The sequence below is a fragment of the Desmodus rotundus genome, chromosome 3, assembly GCF_022682495.2.
Source record: "Desmodus rotundus isolate HL8 chromosome 3, HLdesRot8A.1, whole genome shotgun sequence".
NCBI lineage: Eukaryota > Metazoa > Chordata > Mammalia > Chiroptera > Phyllostomidae > Desmodus > Desmodus rotundus.
The window spans coordinates 44580189-44602426 of record NC_071389.1 but is presented as its reverse complement, the minus strand read 5'-3'; the positions used below and the strand labels follow the sequence as shown (position 1 = coordinate 44602426).

Sequence of the window (22238 nt, the reverse complement as noted above, 5' to 3'; positions counted from 1 at the left end):
GGCAGATGAAATTCTCCCTGTGGAATGCAGCAAGAGCATCTGGCCAGAGGTGTCTAGCCTGCCCCTCCCGACACTCTGCCTTGTGGATTTCAAACTAGGCTAGCCAGCCCACACAATCACATAAGCCAATTCCTTGCAGTAAATCTCTTTATATATGCATGCATATAAAATTTTACTGGCTCTGTTTTGCCAGTGGAACACTGACTGATGGAGAGGAGTTACATTTTCTGATTTCAAAACTTACAGAAACCAAGACTATGAGGAACTGTACACTTGAAACCTATATAATCTTATTACCCATTATCACCCCAATTAAATTAAAAAGTAACAACAAAAAAAAGGCTCTGAGGACTGGCCTAAGGTTGGACACATAAATCAATGGAGTAAAATGAGAGTCCAGAAATAAACACGTACATTTTTGGTTAATTGGTTTTTAACAGGTCACGAAGATAACCAAATGGGCACAGAATACTTTTTTCCACCAATGGTGTTGGGATGACTGTATTTACATATGCAAAATAGTGAATCTGGAATCCTACCTCATATCATATACAAAAATTAACTCAAAAAGGACCCAAAACTTAAATATAAGAGCTGAAACTATAAAGCTAAAACTCTTTTTAATTATACTAGATTTTATTTTACAAAAATTTTCAGCATCAGAGAAAAATGATAGTTTATTATTATAGAAAATCATAATTAGTTAGAAACATGCAAGTAAATATGAGTATCTTATGATTTTTAGAAATTTCTGAGAATTCCCAGGAATTCCAATTTATTGATCTTGGAGTACAAAGTTTAATATCTGTCAGGAATTTGGAAGCACTGCTTTCTCACGTCCTTTAAGTCATCCTCAAACGTCATCTTACCATAGTCCATATGTACCCATCTCTGCTATAAAACTAAAACTCTCAGAAGAAGAGATTGCAGTAAATCTCTGTGATTTTGGATTAGGCAATGGTTTCTTGAAAGCACAAACAACCGAACAAAAAGAAAAATTGGACATCATCAAAATCAAAAACTTGTGTTTCAAAGAACATTGTCAAGAAAATGAAAAGACAGCCACAGAGTGGGAAAGATATTTGTAAGTCATGTATTGGGTAAGGGCACAGCATCCACAATACACAAAGAACTCTTACAACTCAAGAATAAAAAGACAAGTAACAAAATAAAAAAATGGGCAAGGGATTTGAACAAAAATTTCTCGAATGGTATATAAATGGCCAGCAAGTACATAAAATATGCTTAATGTCATTCATCATTAGGAAAATGCAAATCAAAACAACAATAAAATACAACTTTACAACCATTAGGATGGTTATAATAATAAAAAATAAATAAAAGGGAAATGTGTATTGGAGAGGATGTGAAGAAATTAGAACCCGCATACATTCCTCTGAGTAAAATGGAGCAGTCCCTTTGGAAAGCAGTTTGGCAGGTCCTCAAAAAGTTACACACAGAATTACCATATGCCTCAGGAATTCCATCCCTAGGTATATACCCCCTAAAATTGAAAACACGTACCCTACAAAACCTCGTAGAGGAATGGTCACTGCAGCATTATTCAGAATAGGCAAAAAGTGGAAGCTACCCAAATATCCATCGACAGAAAAATGGACAGACAAAACGTGGAATAGCCATACTATGAATATTATTTGGCCATTTAAAGGATGAAGTGCCGAGGCATGCTATAATGTAGGTAAGTCCCCAAGTCACTGGGATGAGTAAAAATAGCTAGATACAAAAGAACAAGTATAGTGTGATTTTAGTTACATGACATATCTAGAATAGGTACATCTGTAGACAGGAAGTAGATTAAAGGTTATCAGGCGCTAAGGAAGAGTTTATTTTTGAGATGATTAAAATTTCTAAAATAAGGTAACAGCTGGGAGGGGGAGGGGAGGGGTGGAAGGATTGAGCAAAAAGGAAAAAGGACTCACGGACATGGACAACAGTGTGGTGATTGCTGGGGGCGGGGGAGTATAAGGGGACTAAATGGTATTGGGAAAAAATACAATAGTGATTAAATTTTAATGAGATATTAATAACACAACTCTGCGAATACATGAAAAAGCACCGAGTTTTATATTTCAAATGGAAAATTTTGTGCTATGGGAGCTATATCTCAGTAAAAACTGTAGAAGAGGAAGAGGAGGAGGAGGAGGAGGAGAAAGAAAAAGAATTTGGACTCTTGCCCTGAGCCCACATACAAGGAGCACACAGGCAATCACTTAATAAGGGTACAGAGGCCCTGGCATTCAGTGTTGCCACAGTGCACGCAAAACCTTTACCGCCCACCCTGGGACCGACACTCTTCTGGCCCCAGGGGTCACTTCTCTACATCTCTTGCCCTGTGTCAATGTGACAAGCCCACCGAGAATGTACACTGTGAAGGAGTGTGTCTTGTGCCCCTGCCAGCGGAGGAGATGGATGCTGCTTGGAGTGCAGGAAGGACAGCAGGGGCAAACACACTTCAGCCAGAGAAAAAATAAGTTAATCATTTTTCAAATTCTTCCTCCCAGTTGGGATGTAATAGTCTTTTTTAAAAGTAATCCTTACCTGTGGATATGTTTATTGACTTTAGACAGAGAGGAAGGTGGGGGCAGAGAGAGACATCAATGTAAGAGAGAGAAACATCAGTTAATTGCCTCCCATACATGCCCCGATCAGGGATCGAACCTGCAACCTAGGTAAGTGCCCTGACGTGGGATGAAACCCACACCTTTTGGTGTGCAGGGAATGATCCAATCAATTGAGCTATGTGGCCAGGGCTGCAACAGATTCTTACACAACGGAGTATCTTTTCCAATATTACCAAGCATCCCTTTTCCTGTTTTTCTTTATACTGCAACCAGTGCTTCTTAAGGTTCTCAGAAGTTAGAGTAATATTTGCAAGCATTTTGCATGGCTGAGAAAAATTTTGCAATGTTAAGTGTTATAGGTGGAATTGTGTTATTCCCAAACCCATATGTTGAAGTCCAAATACGCAGTATCTCGGAATGTGACCTTACTCGGAAATAAGGTCTTTACAGAAGTAATCAAGTTAAAGTGAGGTTATTGGGGTGGGCCCTAGTACGATAGAACTGGTGTCTTCATAAAAAGAGGAAAATCAAAGAAACACACACAGGGGGAATGCCATGTGAGTGTCAAGGCAGAAATTATGGTGATGTTTCTACAAGCCCAAGAATTCTGGCCAATCACCAGAGGAAGGTCTTCCTCGCTGCCCTTAGAAGGAACCAACACTGCCTACGTTTTGATCTTGCACTTCTAGCCTCCAGAACTGGAAGACAAATTTTTGTCTAAGCCATTCAGCTGTGGGAGTTTTTTCCAACAGCCCCAGAAAACTAATGCATTAAACAATTCACATTACCCTTAAACATATACATATACAGGATAATGTATAAAGCATGATGCTGATTTTATGATGAAATTGTACTTTGGAATATATTCTACAATGGTGATTATTTATCACATAACCCCATTACTATTTGAACATGATATACAAAGTTCTTTGTTCATTTGCTAAAATTCTTAGCAAATTTAAGTACCGCTTTAGGAATTTCATTGAGAATTACAGCTGCTACTGGCTCAGGGAAGCATAGTTTTTCAAAATTAAAATTCATTTTACAAAGTAAGAATTACAGTGAGTCAAGAAAGTTTGTCTAATTTGGCATTGTTGTCCAAAAAATACACACTGAGTAAAAATCTTGTGTAAAACAACATGGGTATTCATTTGGCTGATAGGAAGGTCATAAAAATTTTAAAGGAACTAACATATAACAATCTATGAATTACATACAATATCTGCGGCCCATTAACAGAACACCAAGACATGCATAATAATGATTAAAGTAGTCACTTCTGATAGCTCCTGGCTTTCAGTCAGATAAAAACCATAACTCTGCATGTATTTTTATTTTGTCATTATGAAGGTATATTTGTCAACGTGGGAGGATAGAACATATTTCATCTAGCAGTTCGCGCGCTTGATTTATAACCTTTAAATATTTAGACGTGCGGTATGTGGGCCTCCACTTGCACTCATGCCCCAGGCCCTGCAATTGTTAGAGGTGGGCCAGGACCCAGCAATGACAGAAGAAAATAAAGCCCGCAGCTATGAACAGAAGCCAAACTACGAACATCTCAAACTTGCTCCTGCTACAAACTAAAATGCCATTCTGTAAGCTTCATGTGAAAACCCAATGCAGCCCCTAGAGGGAGTGACAAGTACCTCACATGCCTTGTCTTCCTGGGCCACAGTCCTGAGGGGCAAGCCCTTCCCAGCGGGGGGTTGTGCAGCCAGCCCTGTGGCCTCGCATGGCACTTAGCTCTCACCGTGTCACACACACCTAAATTTCACTGTTGACACATTAGGGTTGTGCCAGGGACTTTCATTTGATTTCCTTGCAGTGACTCGGCCGTGCCACCTTAAAGTAAACAGTAATTTTATAACCACTTCACACCTGTCTTGGAAAAAAATACTGTACAGTCTGACAAAAGACGTTTGGAACAGTCCTAAATGTTGTGATGGTCCCCATGGACATCATTGCCTTATGTTCTACCTGTCCCGTTGTAGTGGGGGGTGGCTGCTTGCTGGAGACTCTGAGGGGAGGGGAGGGAACTGGCATTCTCTTTGGGGGTTAGTCTTGGGAGGAGAGGAACTCTTAGACACAGGGTTATGTAGTGGCAGCTAAGAAGAAAAAAGTGGGATATGTGGTTGGTTTCTGGGGGAAAGAGAAAGCAGAGTATCGAAATGCCAACTGGCAATGCCACAACTAGGTTGAAGACTGAACTGCCAGAAGTCCCTTGGGATTTTCAACTTCAACTGCATCTTATTGTAGCTCCTTCTAAGCAAAAATGGCAACTATACATTTCAGGCTCTTCCCTGATTAACATGATGGAGAATGGGAGCTAAGATAGAACAGAGGTGCCTGACATCAAAGGATACTTTTAGCTACAGTTCAGCATCTTTAAGAACTTCAACACCCTCTCCGTAGACACCAGCTCATGAAAGTGATACACGGTAGTCAGCACCCCCTCATCTGTGATTTTGCTTTCCACAGTTTCAGTTACCCTTGGTCAAACTCTGTCCAAAACCGTTAAATGGAAAATTCCAGAAATACCAGAAAAAATTCCAGAAACTCCGAAGTTTTAAATTGCACACCATTCCCCCTCATGTCACCCAGGACTTGAATCATCCCTTTGTTCACTGTGCCCACGTCGTACACACCACCTGCCCGTTCGTCACTTAGTAGCCGTTTTGGCTACCAGATCTACTATCCTGGTACCGCAAGTGCTTCAAGGAACCTTTACTCCACTCAATAATGGCTCCAGAGAGCGCAAGAAGTGGTGCTGGCAATTTGGGTATGCCGAAGGGAAGCTGTGTAAGGCGTTCATATGTTTAGGGAAAAACATCATAGATAGGGTTCAGTACTATCTGTGGTTCAGGCATCTAGTGGGGGTCTTGGAATGTACCCCCCCCCATGGATAAGGGTAAACTACTGTACTATCTTTATATAAAATTAAAAACCACGTGAAACAGATTGGGTTCATCAGAAGGGTGGCAGCAAAAAAAAAAAAAAACTTTAAAAAGAAAGGATGTAAGTGTTTAAAAATAATTTTGATAATAAGAAAAGGAACTTTCTGATATAAATACAACAGGCAGAAAGTCAGCAGCCCGGTGCTTAATGAATAATAAAGGCAGATTGGTGAACCGCACTAATCAACCTGGGATACAGATTATCAACCACGTTTGAAACGCAGATTAACAGGAACAAATAAGGTGCTAGGCTGGGAAGCATTTTTACAGCAAGTAACAGAAGTTGTAATTTTTGTTTAAATAAGACTTCAAAAGGATTCCACATATCAACCAATTGTGAAAGAAAAAAAGGAAAAAAAAGACTAACTTCAAGAAATGCAAGGCAGACTGACCAAACTTCTGACCTGTTTTAGATCAACCAGCATTTTCTACGTGGGCAAGTAGAATGCAATTAGCACTTGGGTAATTGTAAAGATTTCTTTTACAGTTGCCTCTAACCAGCTGATGAAATAGAACAGTGTGGCTGATGGCCAATGTTTATTTTTACCCATTACCGATTTTATTAATGAGATTGTGGGCACTGGGCCTCCAGGCACACACAAATACATTAAACCACCCCACACTGTAATTAGTGGCACAGAGGGGATTATAGCAAATAAAGTGGCTGTTAGGTTTGCCGTGGGTACAGTCTAGGTCAGATATTTTGATGTTCTCATGGCAGAGCCCAGAGAATCCTATTTCAGAAGTCTACAAAATATAAAATATATTTTCTTCATTCAGTTTTGGCGGCTGGGGTGGGGTGGAGGGACGGGGAGAAAAGGCATACAATGTAACTGAATAACAATAAAAATTTAAAAAAAAGAGTTGCTCAAAAAATTGAGATAATATAAATTCATTCCTTGTTTATATATTAAAAAAAAATATATATATATATTTTCTTGCAGACCAAGAGCTTTAACAAGTGGGTCTCCCTCATCAAAATAAAAATACACATAAAAAATTCCCCACGTGGCTACTCCGGAGCAAAAAAAGAGAATCCCTTAGCCAGATAAAAGGACAAATGAATCAACACTAATGTTAGTGAAAGAAATTGGATCTTTAGACGCCATTAACAAGGAACTCAAAATGAATCAAACTTTGTATAATTCTTAACCCGGTCACAGGGCCTTCTTTCCCTATGTGAGTCAGAACCTCTGCCTCTGAGTTCTTAAAGGGAATGAAAACGAAATGATCACCTAATTGTTGACCTGGTCAACGACTAAAGCACCAGACATGCTTGCAGAAATGTGAAATAGACCCTGCTAAGCTAAAGGCCAGAGTTCAAGTTCTTAAGACAGCACTGTATCATTTTATTGACTTTATCATATTTATTATTGTAAATAACGTTGCATTAATTTTCGAATAGTAAATGTAATTGGACCTTTGCTTTGATCGTTTAGAACCAGCACCACCGCACTCGAGATTACCACCAGTGCTGCTCTCCTGTGAATGTTCGTATCGGGGGAAAGCAAAATGGAGTGACACCTGGTAACACTGGGCTTTGGTCCAAGCAGCGGACATTGCCTTTGCCCTAAAACTGTCTGGAGAAACACTTAGAAATTACAAGAAAGAAGAGAGAAGTACTTACGAGGACCCTGGACTTGCGGTAGGAGGGGGCCCTGAAGGAATGAAAGAAAAACAAAGCAAACGGTCAGCCTGGATTACTGGACGGTGAGCAAGGGCACAGTCCAACCATCACGGCTTAAAGTTCTCAACCCCCCTGATGTGTTACTTATTTTTCTGGGATTTATTATTTTGCTCAGTTCCCCACCAACCACCTCTACGAAAAGGCATACCAGTGAGAACTTGACTGTATCTCATAGTTCAGGGCCTGAAAAAAGGCTAATTCAAGTGCTACAAAGGAGTCCGGAGGGTGGGCGTCCTCCGAGGATGCAGTGGGTTTCCAGTGGGACGCTGATCGCAACAGCAGGGGTCTCTGGCGGCGGCAGGGCAGAAAAGGGGCGTGTGCGCTGTAAATCTTTCCAGCTTCCCTCTCTCTGGCCTGGTGGGTTACAGGAGGGGCTCCGGGATTGGACAGACCTGGACTCGACGCCTGCTCTGTTGGTTACTTAGCGGGGCAACCCTGAGCATGGTGGGTAACCAACCACTGGGCCTTCCCTGGTTTTCTTATTTGTAAAGTGTGTGCCATTGTGCCAGCCTTAGGGTTGCTGGGGACAGAGCGCCGTCTCAGTTCGGGCTCCCTCCCTCCCACCTCACCCCCATGGAGGCTGAGGGCCAAAGGCCTTCCCCAGTAGGATGCTACTTACCGAACTTGACAAACAAGACTCCAGTGGTAGAAACCACCTTCTTGCCGTTGGTCGCCACACACTGGAAGTAGCCCGTGTCGGTGGTGTCCAGGTTTCTGATCCGCAGCCGGGAGCCGTAGTTGGTGGCCCGAAAAGAAATCCTCCGCGGCTCCTGCACCACAGGAGCGTCATTTTTGAACCAGCGGATGGTGGGAGGCGGATTCCCAGAGACTTTGCAGTGCAGTTCGGCCGTCTGCCCCAGGGATGTGGTGATGTTGTTCATCGGTTCATCGAGGGTCAGGTAAGAATCTGGGAGCACAGGGTGAAGGAGGCAGGTGAGAGGTGCAGACGGCTGGAGAACGCTCCCACGCACCCCAAATCTACTCCACGCCGCCCCCGGACCACAGAGAGATTGAACAGGAGCAGTGTGGGGGAGACAGACAAGGCATGAAATTATCCATTTACGAAGACCCCATGGCTATCAAACAATCACCCACGGAGCTTGCAGCTTGAAAGGAAATGAGTTACTACTCACGGTATAAACCCCCAAAGTTTTCAAATGACTAGATAGCACCCATGGAGACACGCACTGTCCAGGACAAGCCAAAATGAGCTGTTGTGTTTCAGGGTATTAAAAAAAAGATACTTGGTCCTTGTTACAGATTCAAACAATACAGTGAAGAAGAAAAGGAAGTAAAATTCACCTAATCTCTCCCCACCCCAAAATAACACCATTCTTAACATTCTGGCAAAGATCCTTCCAGCTTGTCCAGTTTTGATAAGAAAGAAAGCATGAAAAACTAGAAAAGGAGAAGCAGTATTATTTACAGTAAATCACTTAATGTTATCTATAGGTCCTGCAACTTTAAGGGAATCAATGTATAACTAAACCAATTTTACCATAGGCTAATTGATATAAACAAGAGTTAAGTTACTATGGCATCTCCTCAACATTATAATGAAACCACGATGAACGAAATGATGTTATCTGAGGACCTATCCACATGGCACAAGATCAGGGAAGATGTCAGGATTCTTCCTTCCGGTGATAATACAAGAGTTATGAAAGCCAGGTTGCGGGCCGACCCAAGATCGACCAGGAGTCAAACCCACAACATTGTGGTGTACAGGTCGGCACTCTCACCAACTGGGCCACCCAGCCAGGGCTGCGCAATCAATTTTTGAGAGATAATTGACACTCCAGGAAATGTAGTGATCTTAGTTATACAGTTCCATGTATACTGATAAGTGCATATACTCGTGTAACCAATGCATCTGTTAAGATACAGAATATCATCAACATCCCAGAAAGTAGCCTCAAGAAACTTGGTAGCCAGTCCCTGCTCCACCCACTCTCCTGCCCCATTCCAGGCAACTACCGCTCTGATTTCTATCATCAAAGACTAATTTTTCCTGTTCTAGAATTTGAAATGAATGGAATCATACTGCATGTATATTTTGCATTGCCTTCTTTTGAGATTTATCACAGTAAGCATTTTAATAATAAAATAAATTTTATTTAAGCTTATTCTTCAATAATATAATATTTTAAACATCATACTGATATCATGGAATCCAGTTGCTGAGAAAATAACTTACTTTTAAAAAATTAAGTTTAATGTGTTTTTTAAATCGGTCCATTATTCATGTATATGGAATTCCCTTTGGCTTCATTTTCCTGACCACCCATCCTTGAATAGATCCCCCTTCCATGCCTTCCCGTTATCCTCTGTCTCTTTCTGACCCCCAACCCGGGAGGGCTCTTTAAGTGGCTGGCTGCTATGCAGGACTATATGCCCATAAGGGCAGGCATCTAGAAAGTTCTGGTTATCACTGCTACTTCAATGTATCCTACTATCTAGCAGCGTTGTCCAATCGAACTTTCTGTAACAACGGAAATGTTCTATAACCTGCATTATCTAATTGGTAGCTGGCTACAGTGGCCAAGGAACTGAATTTTAATATACACGTGGCAAGTAGCTACTGTATTGGAAGCACAGGCAGAGCATAGTAAATTTGTTGAATTTAATGGAAATTTTGTGAAACACAGACTTTTTTTCTTTTGAGTGAGGTAAATGGCTAAGTTTAACCACCTAACTACCTATAAAATGCTTTCCTAGGTGCCAAAAATAAGAGATTCATTAATTGCTATAATTTTCCATGAAAAAACTGGGGAGAGGTGTTACCTAATTCTGGGCAGCCCCACGAGAGTGTATGACAAGTACGAATGCACTTATCAGGTGTGTGTGGTGGAAAACAGACTGAGCACAACCATCCCCCATGTGTTACTGTAATGACACTTTTTATCTCCCTGAAGCCAATGAATGATCATCCTTCACAACAATCATGAGCCCATAAATGATTTTGCCAATGCCTTGCTTCTTTACATTTGCACTCTGATCTCTGCCTTTGGACATGTTTCTGTAATCTATACAAATATGTACACTCAATCCACGGATGTGTTCGCTCACAGATCATAAGCACACGTGTTCCTAAGGGGTTTCAGGGACACCTAGAGAATAGAGAGAGTAATTGACAGGTGGCTTTATGCAGCTGTTTTTATGACTTTGAAGTCCCACCTCATATCTAGCCAATGGCTAACTATGCACCTTCTGTAGGAAAGAAACGTAGAAACAGCAATCATGTAGCGATGCTAATATAAGCATAGTGGTTAAAACTTCATAAGGCAGGTTCTGGAATTTGATTGACTGTGTTTGAATCCGGGTCCACCTCGACCTGTCTGTGTGACCTTGAGCAAGTTACTTAAACTCTGGGAACCTCAGTTTAACCAAATGCTAACAAAGTCACGGAACAACAGAAACTCTCATTGCTGCTGCAAATGAATAATGGTACAGCCACTTTGAAAAAACAATTTGACGGTTTCTTCCAAAACTAAACATACTCATACCATCTGATACAGCAATCTTTCTCCTTGGCATTTACCCAAAGGAGTTGAAAACTGTGTTCGCACAAAACCCCTCACACAGATGTTTGTAGCTTTATTCATTTCACTGCCAAAACTTGGATGCAAATGAGATGTCCCTCAGTAGGTGAAAGGACCAAATGTAGTGCATCCACGCAATAGAATATCATTTAGCATTAAAAGGAAATGAGCTATCAAGCCACAGAAAGACATGAAGGAAACTTAAATGCATATTACCAAGTGAAAGAAGCAAGTCTGAAAAGGTTACATACTGTATGATTTTAACTATATGATCCTCTGAAAAAGGCAACACCAAGAGTGAACAGTAATGGAAACTAAGGTATTTGGGTGATTATGTGTCAGTGTAGGTTCGTCAGTTTTAACAGATGTACCATTTGGGTGGGGGTTGTTGCTAATGGGGGAGGCTACTGATATGTGGGGGCAGGAGGTATATAGAAAATCTGTGTCTTCCTCTAAATTTCACTGTGAACCTAAAACTATTCTAAAAATATAATTTAAAAAAATATTTTGACTCCAGAGTCCATGTTCTATGATCGAAGTTCTCAAACTTTTAGTTTTAGGGTCCCTATATACTCTTTAAAATATTGAGTACTCCCAACAGATAATTTTAAAACATTTATTAAATTATTGAAAAGTTAAAAATAACCTCATTGCTTGTTAACATAAATGCATTTTAATGAAAAATGCAAATAAGAGTGGCATTGTTTTCTATTGTTGTAAACCTGTTATTTGGCCTAAAAACAGACAGCTAGAGTCTCTTCTTTCTGCATCCAATGTGTTGAGATACATCGTTTTGATGAAAATATATGAAGGCATTCTGGCCCCACACAGTTGGATAAGGGGAGGTATTTGAATAGACTTTGAATATTTGAATAGACTTTCAGATAATTTAGGATATTCTTCTTTGATACTATAACAAAATTCAACAAGCGATGGTTTTTAAAGGTTATTTGCAATGTGAAATCTGAAGGCATATCAAAGAACTTTTCATATCTGTTACATTTAAATGAACTGGTTTATCCTGCTCTTTAAAGGTCTTTTACCCACATATGACTTTGCATCGCCCATTTACAAAACACGGCTCCGTGAGTTATGGAGAACTTCTGAATGCGGACATGTGTCGTCATGCGATGCAGAAAAGCCGTGTCCATGAACATCACCGCCAGCCCATTGCTAGGGACTGGGAAGGTGTCAAGCTCGCAGTGGCAGACAACTGTTTTCCCAGATTTTAATTTTTTCTTGGAAGTTCAAATTTTATTATTGGCAATTAATATCATTTCCTGTTTAATTAATGTGACAGGCTCATTTTGTTCATTTTCAAAAATACTCAAGAAGAACTATATTTTGACTATCAGTCATTCTTTCAAGTAAAATGGTGAGTAGTTCAGCTCACAACTCAAATGTTTTTCTTTGTGACAGCCATAGTACTTCAGCACTTAGCAGGAGTGTCCCATCTAGGGAATATCAAAAACATGTCCTCAAGGGTCAGGATTTAATTAAGTTAGTAATTTTTACCACAACATGAAAGATAGTCTTAAGTGCAAATGGCTTAAAAAAAAAACCCTACAAGTGCACGATGGTGGATACTATGAGTTCTGGCACAATTTGTTAGTTTGTTAACACGGTACTGACTGTGCTGGGGCCCCAGCAGTTTTACCTCCCACTGCTTCTGCACAGTCAGGATGGGTCAGCTGTGGTTCAGGGGACTTGACAGCCCACCCCAGCCTATCCCTGCAAACAGAAGGCAAAGCCAGGATTTGGACTCTAAGCTCAGTGCTCTTTCCATCACACTGCCCTCCTGTGGCATAACGGGTTCAATTTCAAATCCACCTGTTCATGACCTAAGTGAGGATGTTTTAATCCAACTTGTTTATGACAAAGAAAAAAAATGGCTTTGATATAAGTAGGAAGTAAGCTGTGTCAGTATGTCATCATTCCACATTGCTTTGATGTAAGTCATACCAGGATGTCATCGCTCTACATCTGTTGTCCTTGATAAGCAATCAGCAGGGAAGCCATGGAGGGACCCCTGGGGGCGTATGGATAAGAACACGTGGAGAAGCAACTACGGCAAGAAGACATTTAGACTATAAAATACTGAGAGTTCGTGAGGACGATGTGTCTCAGAGTTTCGGTATGGGCGAAACCTAAAAGCTCTCTGTAGACCCTTGGAGCACTGGCTCCTGTCTTGGCAAGGCACTACATGCAGACAGTGGTGATAAACCCTGCAGAAGCTGGGGGAAAGGGATCAGAGGCCTACCAACACTGGTGTCCTTGTTCCCTAGCAATGTACTCTAGCAACCGGGACTTTTACTTTTTTGCTGGCAACAGGGGAAATAGGCTCTTTGGTTGTTTGCCCACTCTGCCCAATGCCACCTCCTATAAAAAGGTGCACCTCATATTAAATTTGGACTTTATTCCTTTACTTCCTCTTGCCTAGGACAATAGTGTCTGTAGTTGTTTGGGGTATGCTATTTCTTTATTTTGCTCAGTAAGAGATATTATCCTGTATGCATTAGCTTGTAAAATTATATTCCCACAGCAAACCTGTGCTAAATAAATTGCAAGCAAAGACAACTCTTCCTGAGCATAACTTTTGCTGCCTCCCACAAAACAAAAACAAAGCACCTTCTCCATCCCTCTGGGTCCTGGTCTAGTGTGAGACTCTCAGAATTAAACACCAGAAGCCAGAGAGAGGCTTGCATGGCCTGTTTTCTATTTCTGAGTAAGCAGCTTGGGATTTGGGAGTAATCCTAAGTGATTGTGGTAGATCTGGGCGAACGTTTGGGATGCAACAGAAAAAGATTTGACATTTTATAATGTAGGAAAATGAAATGACAGCATTCTGTTAGCGTCACCATCTCCCCTGTTGCCTATAAAAAGCAATCATCACAGCTAACATTTTTTGAGCATTTATGAGGCACCAGGCACCATTTGAAGCACCCGGTACCCATTAATTCAGTTAATCTTGAAAACAATCCTGTGAGTTAGACACTATCATTACCACCATTTTCGAGATAAGGAAATGAGACGCAGAGAGGTTACGTATTGCCTAAAGTCAGGCCGCTAGAAAGTGGTAGAGCCAGGACGCAGACCCAAGGCCTGGGACACAAAAGACCATACTGTTAGCCCAGGCACCATTTCCCAATAAACCCAGACTGCAGTCTTTCATTGTCCCCACCACCTCTACCCAGGACTACAGAATATTCTTGCCCTTTTTATGAGTCCTTCCAGCACGTGACAATACCCACTGGCACTGAGAACAGCTAAATCACTGCTAGTTACATATGACGTAACTGGAAGTCATCATCAGGAACGAGCTTTTTCAATCAGCACAGGCAGCGCCCATACTGACGCTTAATCAACCTAAGAAGTGAACTGCGAGAAAAAAGAAGTTTATGAGCTCTCTGGGAATTGAGACTCTATTTCCTCTTCTTTTTCTTTTTTGTATTTCCCTCAGCACTCCATGTGTTATTGTGAACTTCATAGGCATTTAATAAATACTGGTTGATTAAGTAAATGGAAGGCTCAAGTGTATTTTGGGCAAATGAGCTTTGGTGACACCCCATTTATTACTTACCCGTTTGACAAGACGTCACATCCACAAATCCCTCCCAACATTTATTACTTAATTTTCAAAGTGCCCTCCCACTCTCCTCATCATTTGGAGAAAGGGAGAAAGGTGGGGCCAAGAGTCATATTCCCGTTTTGACAGGTGAGAGAAACTGAAATATAAAGAGTTTAACAGCCCTTTGCCATGGTAACCCAGCCAGGCAGCCAGGGAGCCAGTCACAATTAGGCTCAGGGCCTGGGTCTTGGTATCAAAGAGGAACATGCCAAAATCCTAGTCTCTTACAGGACTGATCCTTTTCAGAAGAGGGAGGAGGTTCCTGACATGAAATAAAATGCTTAGCTAAACATAAAGGAAGGCTGCCAAACACAGTTAGGTCATCACATTTGACTCTGAGAGAACATTCTGTTCACGCTATCAACCTGCATTCACTTTCAGCACACTTCACCATAAATACTTCTGACTCACTATCTCGGGAAATATTTTTTATCTTAATAAACTCAATGCAAAACGTAATCTAAATCGGCTTGTGCATTCTTGAGTCTGAGCCACAAGCTGCATTTAATAAAAATCAGTGGAAATAGCAGGGGACTTCTGAATAACCACAGTTCGTTATCGGACGTGGGGCTGCTGGGAAGTTCCGAACACATGGGGAGCAGGTCAGCAAGCTGAAGGTATGGAGAGAGCCTGAGGCCAGTGGGTGACCCCACTTACTGGACCTTCATTCCCCCAGGATGCACTGTTCGTGATAACAGATGCGGCACAGTCATTAAGAACATGTTTCTGGAGTTGAACTTCTTGGCTCCATGTCTGAGTACCATCCCTCACTTGCTGTTATTTAACATCTCCAAGTCTCAGTTTCCTCAACTGCAAAATGGGACTAATCACTGTAAGTGCCCACTAGTGTTGTTGTAGAGGTTAAAGAAGATAGTCCTGAAACTTCCAAAGCGTTCTCTCTAGGGAGCTATAAGCCAGAGCCAGAGATTCTCGACCCTCACTGAACATCACTATCCTCTCGGGAATAAAAATCAAAACAAAACACTGACACTTGAGGCTCAACCCTAGGGATTCTAATTTAATCCATCCTAGGTGCAGTCCAGGTACAAGCATTTTTTTTAGACAGTTTTCGAATGATTCTCCTGAGCAGTCAACAAGAGAACACTTGGCTACAGTCATCATAGCTGACATTTCCTGACCACCAGTTCTCACCTGGCTTCCTGTTGAGCCCAGCTTTAACTCTCAAAAATCTCTAGGTGGATTCTCCACTACAATCCCCATTGTTCAGAAGGGAAAAAAAAGAAAAAAACAAGACTGAGACTTTAAACATGTTGCTAAGGCCATATTAGCAATAAAGGGCTGAAATGGCATCTCCAACCCAAACTTCTACCTTGGACTCCCAGTTTCAAACCTATACCCCCAATCAGGTTGAGAGATGATTCAATAAAGATAAACATTTTCTGCCTGGACGAAGCTATTATAGTCCACGGGCATCATATAAATGTCAAAAGACAAGAAGAACTGTGCTGTGCTGGGCTGGGCCCTGGTCTAACACTCGCACTTTCTCAAGAGCTCAGGTACTAATGCAACAAGCTGAGCTGTAGCTGATGACCTCTGAGTAACAAGAGTGGGTTCAAAGAGTGTCCACAGGACCAGAGACAACAAATAGTCAATAATGCAGCTGCTTTGGGGGGAGGAAATGCACATATATCAGAAACGGTTTGGCAAATGTGTACTTAGAGCAACCCCTCTCACTAAAAATCTGGACTAGTGGGTAAAGACAGCTGCCTTTGTAGGTCTTTCCTTAGGAAGCACAGTAAGTACACACAGCAACTCAAAGGAGTTTAAGAGCACTTCCTACCTAGAGGCTTGTTTTAACGTACAGCTCATTTTTACAAGTAGACCAGCTGTATGCAAATAGACTCTTACAAGCCCAGGGAAACTACTTTTTCCTCCTAAATAGTTAAGATCTACAGAGAATGAGAGTGGCTGACCTCCAACATTTAGATTGCTTTGAGTCCCACCTATAATTAATAAAGGTAGGAGAAGAAAGGATCAAACGTGTTGAACACTGATTCCATCAGTCACTTTACATATATTACTACATTTTATCCTTTCAAGAAACCCTGTGATGTATGTAGGTATTTCTAACCCCACTTTGAGGAAGATAGCCTGACTTCTAGAGGTTTAGCATAACTAGGCGCATCATGGCTGGGACCCAGTTCTATCTGACACTCTCAATGTGTCCCTTCTCAACCTACTATTTCATACCCTGCTGCCATTAAGAACTTCCTCCACTGTCAACTCCCCTGAATCTATCTGGATGATCTCCACCAGCCCTTAGTTTTACTCCAAGAGCAGGTTATCTACTGTAGTTGGACCACTGGCAACTGCCCACAAGGTTACGCAGGGACGTTTTTTCTAGTTATAAACTCTTGTGGACTCTTGTGATTATTTAAGTATCCAATTAATTTGCATATTTTTCAACCATTTTTATTGTTTGGAGATATCATTTCATTACTTCATGTTTATCATGGTACATGTTTCATTGAAATTTAGTAATAATAAGAATACGGTAGTCCCCTCTTATCCGTGGTTTTGCTTTCCACGGGTTCAGTTACTCATGGCCAACTGTGGTCGGAAAAAAATTAAATGAACAATTACAGAAATAAACAATTCATAAATTTTAAATTGTGTGCCATTCTGAAGAGCGTGATGAAATCTCGTGCCATCCCACTCCGTCCCACCCAGGGTGTGAGCCATCGTTTGTACAGGGCACCCATGCAGTCCGTGCTATCCGCCTTGGCGGTCACCCCGGCGCCCGCTTGGTTATCAGAGAGAGCGCTGCAGTATCGCAGTGCTTGTGCTCAGGTTGCCCTTATCTTACTTCATAACAGCCCCAGAGCACAAGAGTAGTGTTGCCGGCAATTCGTGCATGTTAAAGAGAAACTGTAAAGTGCTTCCCTTAAGTGAAAAGCTATGGAGGTCCAGGAAAAAGCATAGTATGTGCAGGACCCATAGTATGTATCTGCACTTTCAGGCATCCATGCATTGGAACATATTCTCTACGGATAAGAGGGGGATTGCCGTATTTAGAAATTATGAGCAGAAACACACCCATAAGAATAAAGACTTGATTTTGACATAAATAAATTCTTGCAAATGAAATTCAAAAGGATACAAGTTAGCTTGTAAATTGGTCCCTGAATATTAGAGAAATATCTCCAAGCTTGCTCCTGACTCCCTTGATCTTCACCCACCCTCACTTCACAATGCTGATTTTTTTAACTACCTCTTCATCTTCAGCTGAGTGCTAGGATGATAAATAAATCCATGGACCTAGGAATTCTTCAGATATAGGGTATATCTACATTCAAAGGAGTCATTTACCAGCCCTGAAAAACCAAACCAAACAACACCAGCAAAAGTACCAGCTAGTATTTGCTTCACTATAACTTAGTAAGGTTCTAACTTAAAAATAACAAAAAAGTAAAGCTTTTGACCCTGGGGCTAGGCCCTGCATGCCACATTGCAACCTGAAAACTGCATTCTCCCCCTTTCCGGTTGAGTTATAAACCTTCGTAAAATGCTGACAGATCTTAACTATAACGGGACAGGATGAGTGGGTTCGCATAATGAACTTTTAAAATGACTGGAGATAATATCTAGAAGGCCAAGCCTGAGATACATTTCTGGTTTGGGCTGTGGGCCAATGCAAACAGAACACATCATAAGTCATGATGTGTTCTGAAATCGCTGCGATTTCAGTACTGTGGGTAGGAGACACCTCAGCGTCAGCATGATGCGTGAAATTTGCTAGGAAAGCTGTGGACGCTGCTGCCTCGTGCAAAGGTAACAGTTGTGCTTTCGGCCCTGCTAAGGAGCCATCGGAGAGGAAGAACCAAGCCACATTCAGGACCTTCAAAGAAGTCACTGTGTATTTTCACTACCCTGGCCTAACACTGTGAGGCAGCAGCTTGTCCAGTCATAATAAATTCTCAAGTGTTTGATGGCTTCTAAGTGGAGCCCAGGGGATTTCAAAATAAAAGTTTGCCATTCTGGCCAAGGAATTTCTATTCCTATAGGAACCACACAGTTATACCACCTCAGTTTCCTACAGTCACATCTTGATTGAACAGGACCCAAATCCCTCTGTGTGCCAATCAGCATTCCAAATCAATTCCACTGAGACCAACATTCCAGTTCCAGGTTTTCCCGGAATATAAACCTCAGTGAACATAAAACAGCACACAAACCACTCTTTCCTCTTATCTCCATTCATTGTGCAAGATCTTTACTTCAAAATTTGAAGGAATCTGCTGCCTTGGCCACACCTCAGATCTCCTTTTAGCAGGGCAGTGCATGGGAAAGGTCCTTGTTACTTGAATGTTCTCTGTTATAAATGGGATAGTTTTGTCTTTAAATTTTAAACCAAATTCCTCAAAAATTAGCCATTATCTGCTCTACTGCTTTTTCAAGAAAACAGAAAAGTACTAAGCAACCAGGAGATGAAAACTGAAGTGGGTACTATTATCTTAGTAGCAAGAGGCAACAATCAAACCCTCAAGACTGCGAACAATGGGGATCTGACCATTCCTTTTTCATTGTTATGGAACCCTAAACCTAGCACAGGTTTGCTGTGGATAGATGAGTAAAATGTTTAATGAATAAATGAACAAATGGACTTTAGTGCATGCACTCAAAGATCTCGCATACTGGTTATGGAATCAAATGTGTAAAAGAACAATCAAAGTGTGAGCTGAGTATATATATTCAGGGTGACAGAGGACCAGAGAAGAGGAAAATATAATTCACTTCTGAGCCTAGGGTATCAGAGAAGGACTTCTGAAGGAGGTGACATAGCAATCGGTGGGATCTTTGAAAAGGAGGAGATACGGTTTCTATTCTTCAGGAGCCCCTTAAGATCTTGAAGAAAGGAAGAGATATTCCAGAATCTAATTTGAAAATACAAGTCAGAGTGAGAGTAAAAGCTAAGTGTGTGGTCAAGAGGTTGAGTGTTGAAGGAGCTGGGGAAAGAGATCCAATGGGCAGGCCAGGGTTACAGTGCAGTGCCCGCAGAGGGGCCAGGCAGTCCTCTGCCTTTTATCAGGCAGAGTGGGCAAGCCCCAGAGCAGGGTGGAAAGGGAGAGAAACCCCAGACTTCCTGTCCTCATGCTGGAATGCGCAGGAATTTTGGGGAGGGAAGGAATAGAGAGGAGTGGGGAACAGAAGAAAAGTAAGAAAATACACCTGCACAGGCACCAGGAAGGTCCCTGTTGCATCTGTCCTGGACCACACAGAACAGTGATGGGGAAAAAACTGATAAAAATAATCAGAACAAGGAAAGATGTGGGGCGGGGAGGGGAAATGCTATTTTCTGCTCAGAAGGGGGTTAGCATGTGCAGCTGCAGAAATCAGGGAAGGCTGAGAGAGGAGGGGTTCATGCTTGAGCTGGGTCTTGATGGAGAGCAGAGGCTGAGAGCAAGCTTCTAACATCAGAGAGAGCGAGACTGAGAGAGACGGAGAAAGGCGGGGGTGAGGGGGAGTGGGCAGAAAGCAGGAGCCATGCGGTTCTTGGGGAGAGTCGGGGACACACAAGCTGTCACCCATGACCATCCTAACATGTCCCATGTGCATCTGCCGACCGTAGTATAGTCCCCACAGCATCGTCAATTCACTGTGTTCTTCTGTGGGGACGTGACTCACATTTGAGGCAGGAAAGTTCTTCATCCTGCAGGACTGCCCTGCACACGGCAAGGTGTTCAACACCCTAGCCCCTGCCCAATAAATGCCAACTGCACCCCGTAATCATTGTGATGAGGAAAAAGAGCACCACACGTACCCAACCACACTGAGGAGCCCTTGGGCATCTTTTCCTCATGGTCTTAATAACCACCATGGTAACATAATACCTCTAAATTCTGTTTAAAAGAGAACACCTTTCGAGAATGTGTTCATGAGAAGCTCGCAGACCCTCTTCTTGCACCTTTCTAGATCATTCTAAGGTGGGTCTTGGGGCGGGGGATGGTCTTCAGGTAGTAGAGTTGAGGAGACAGCATTCCATGGGGAAAGGACTAGCTTCAACAAAGGGTTCAAAGGCATGCATATCAAGAATGCTGAGAGCAACAAGGAATAAATCATCCCCATTTGCTTTTGGGAAAGGTTATGAATGAACAAGTAGTAGGTGGGAAGCCTGGAAAGATAGGTTGGGCTGAGACTGAGGAAAGACCTCAATCAATAATGAGGGATTCTGGACCTTATCTGGCCAGCAATAGGCAGTTTTCACACAATGCTGAGCCAGGAAACCTGGGCTAGAGTTGAGCTTTGGGAAGTGTGAGCTGACCCGGCAGGCAGAGAGGACAGAGCTGGTGAGGAGCTGTGATGGGGAGGAAGGTTTGCTGGGGCTCCAATTTTGTATCCCTATCTCTTCATCCCCAATTAGGGATGACCTCAGAAACCCAAGGACAGCAGGGACAGATCTCTGATGATGAATCCCCATCAGAGATTACAAAGGATTTCTGCAAAAGCTGAATATTTATCTCTCCCTCCTATTTCTTAACTCTTAAAAAAATAATGCTTCCATGTACATCTTTATGCTTAATTTTTTCCCTTTTGTATTATTTCCTTAAGTTACACTTCTAGAAATATCTCTCATACTTCTTTGGCAGGACCCAAATGTGAATCTTTTGTCTATTCCTCCAGAATGCTCAACATTTACTACACAACAGGGTGTTATTGTAAAGTAGGCAGCCTCCTTGAAAGGGGTCTATTACAAAGTCCAAGAAAATGAAATAACTATTACATACATTATTTTTAATTAATTTATTTTTAGAGAAAGGGGAAGGGAGGGAGAAAGAGAGGGAGAGAAACATTGATGTGCGAGAGAAACATTGATTGGTTGCCTCCTATTGGAACCTGCAACCCAGGCATGTGCCCTGACCAGAAGTTGAACTGGTGACCTTTCAGATTTCAGGATGATGCCCAACCAATGGAGCCACACTGGTCAGGGCTGCATAAATTATTGATAAGGGTGAAAATTCTCTAATTTAACCCCTGTCTTCATGTGCACTAAAATCCTTTCCAAAGCCACTCTACAAACTAACAAATTTCAGGGAAAAAAAGTCACTTTTCATCATCAGCAAGGTCCTGCACAATTTGCATTGTTTTTGAGAACCTTGAGGACAGCCCTGTGAACATCAGGACAATGCGGCTCACAAGGACACTTCAAACTCCGGTTGCCGGGGCATGCCAGGGGGCCTCCTTCCCAGCCGCTTCATCCAAAGGTGTGATTTGAAGAACATAAACAAGTGTTGCTACTGAATTCCCACACCAATTCCTGAAAGTTTGGAGGATTTGGGTATCACTTTATGGATGGCCCAACAAGAGAATCAAGTAGAGCCGTTAGGCAGATTCTACAGAAAGGTAGGTGCCTCAAGATCAATGCTGTTGAATAAAGGAAAAGTCATTATTTTTGACATTTTGACAACCACTTTAGGGTCTGGTTCTTATTACCCCATTATTGCATTTTAAAAGGTTTTCTCTCCCTCCCTCTCTTTCCTCCCTTCCTCCCTTCCTTCCTTCCTTGATAAAAATGTCAGGAAATTTGGAACAGAAACTTACAACAAAAGAAGTCCCCTGACCCTCTCATCTATCAATCTTTCAAATACAGAAAAATACTTAAGAGATTTCCGGCCAAGTTGGAGACACAGGTAGAAACCCTTTGCTTCCTCGAACAACCAAAAGGAGGATAACAACCAATCTAAAATCAATAAACAACCAGAAGTGCCAGAAAATCAGACTGCGTGGAACTCCGACAACCAAGGAATTAAAGAGTCAACCAGACCAGTAAGACAGGCAGATAGGGAGAACCCACAGAAAGGTGGTGGACTGTGCACATGGGCG

General features: G+C 41.9%; 1 protein-coding gene across 1 annotated transcript in view; it reads right to left on the bottom strand.

Annotated features, from left to right (window-relative positions):
- ROR1 (receptor tyrosine kinase like orphan receptor 1) overlaps nt 1–22238 on the bottom strand; it is a 375382-nt gene that overhangs the window by 121186 nt on the left and 231958 nt on the right. Inside the window, exons 3-4 of the mRNA XM_053921513.1 lie at nt 7846–8133; nt 7167–7197 (exon numbers count right to left, since the gene is read on the bottom strand). Coding sequence (XP_053777488.1) covers nt 7167–7197; nt 7846–8133 — 319 coding nt within the window. The remainder of the gene's footprint in view (nt 1–7166; nt 7198–7845; nt 8134–22238) is intronic.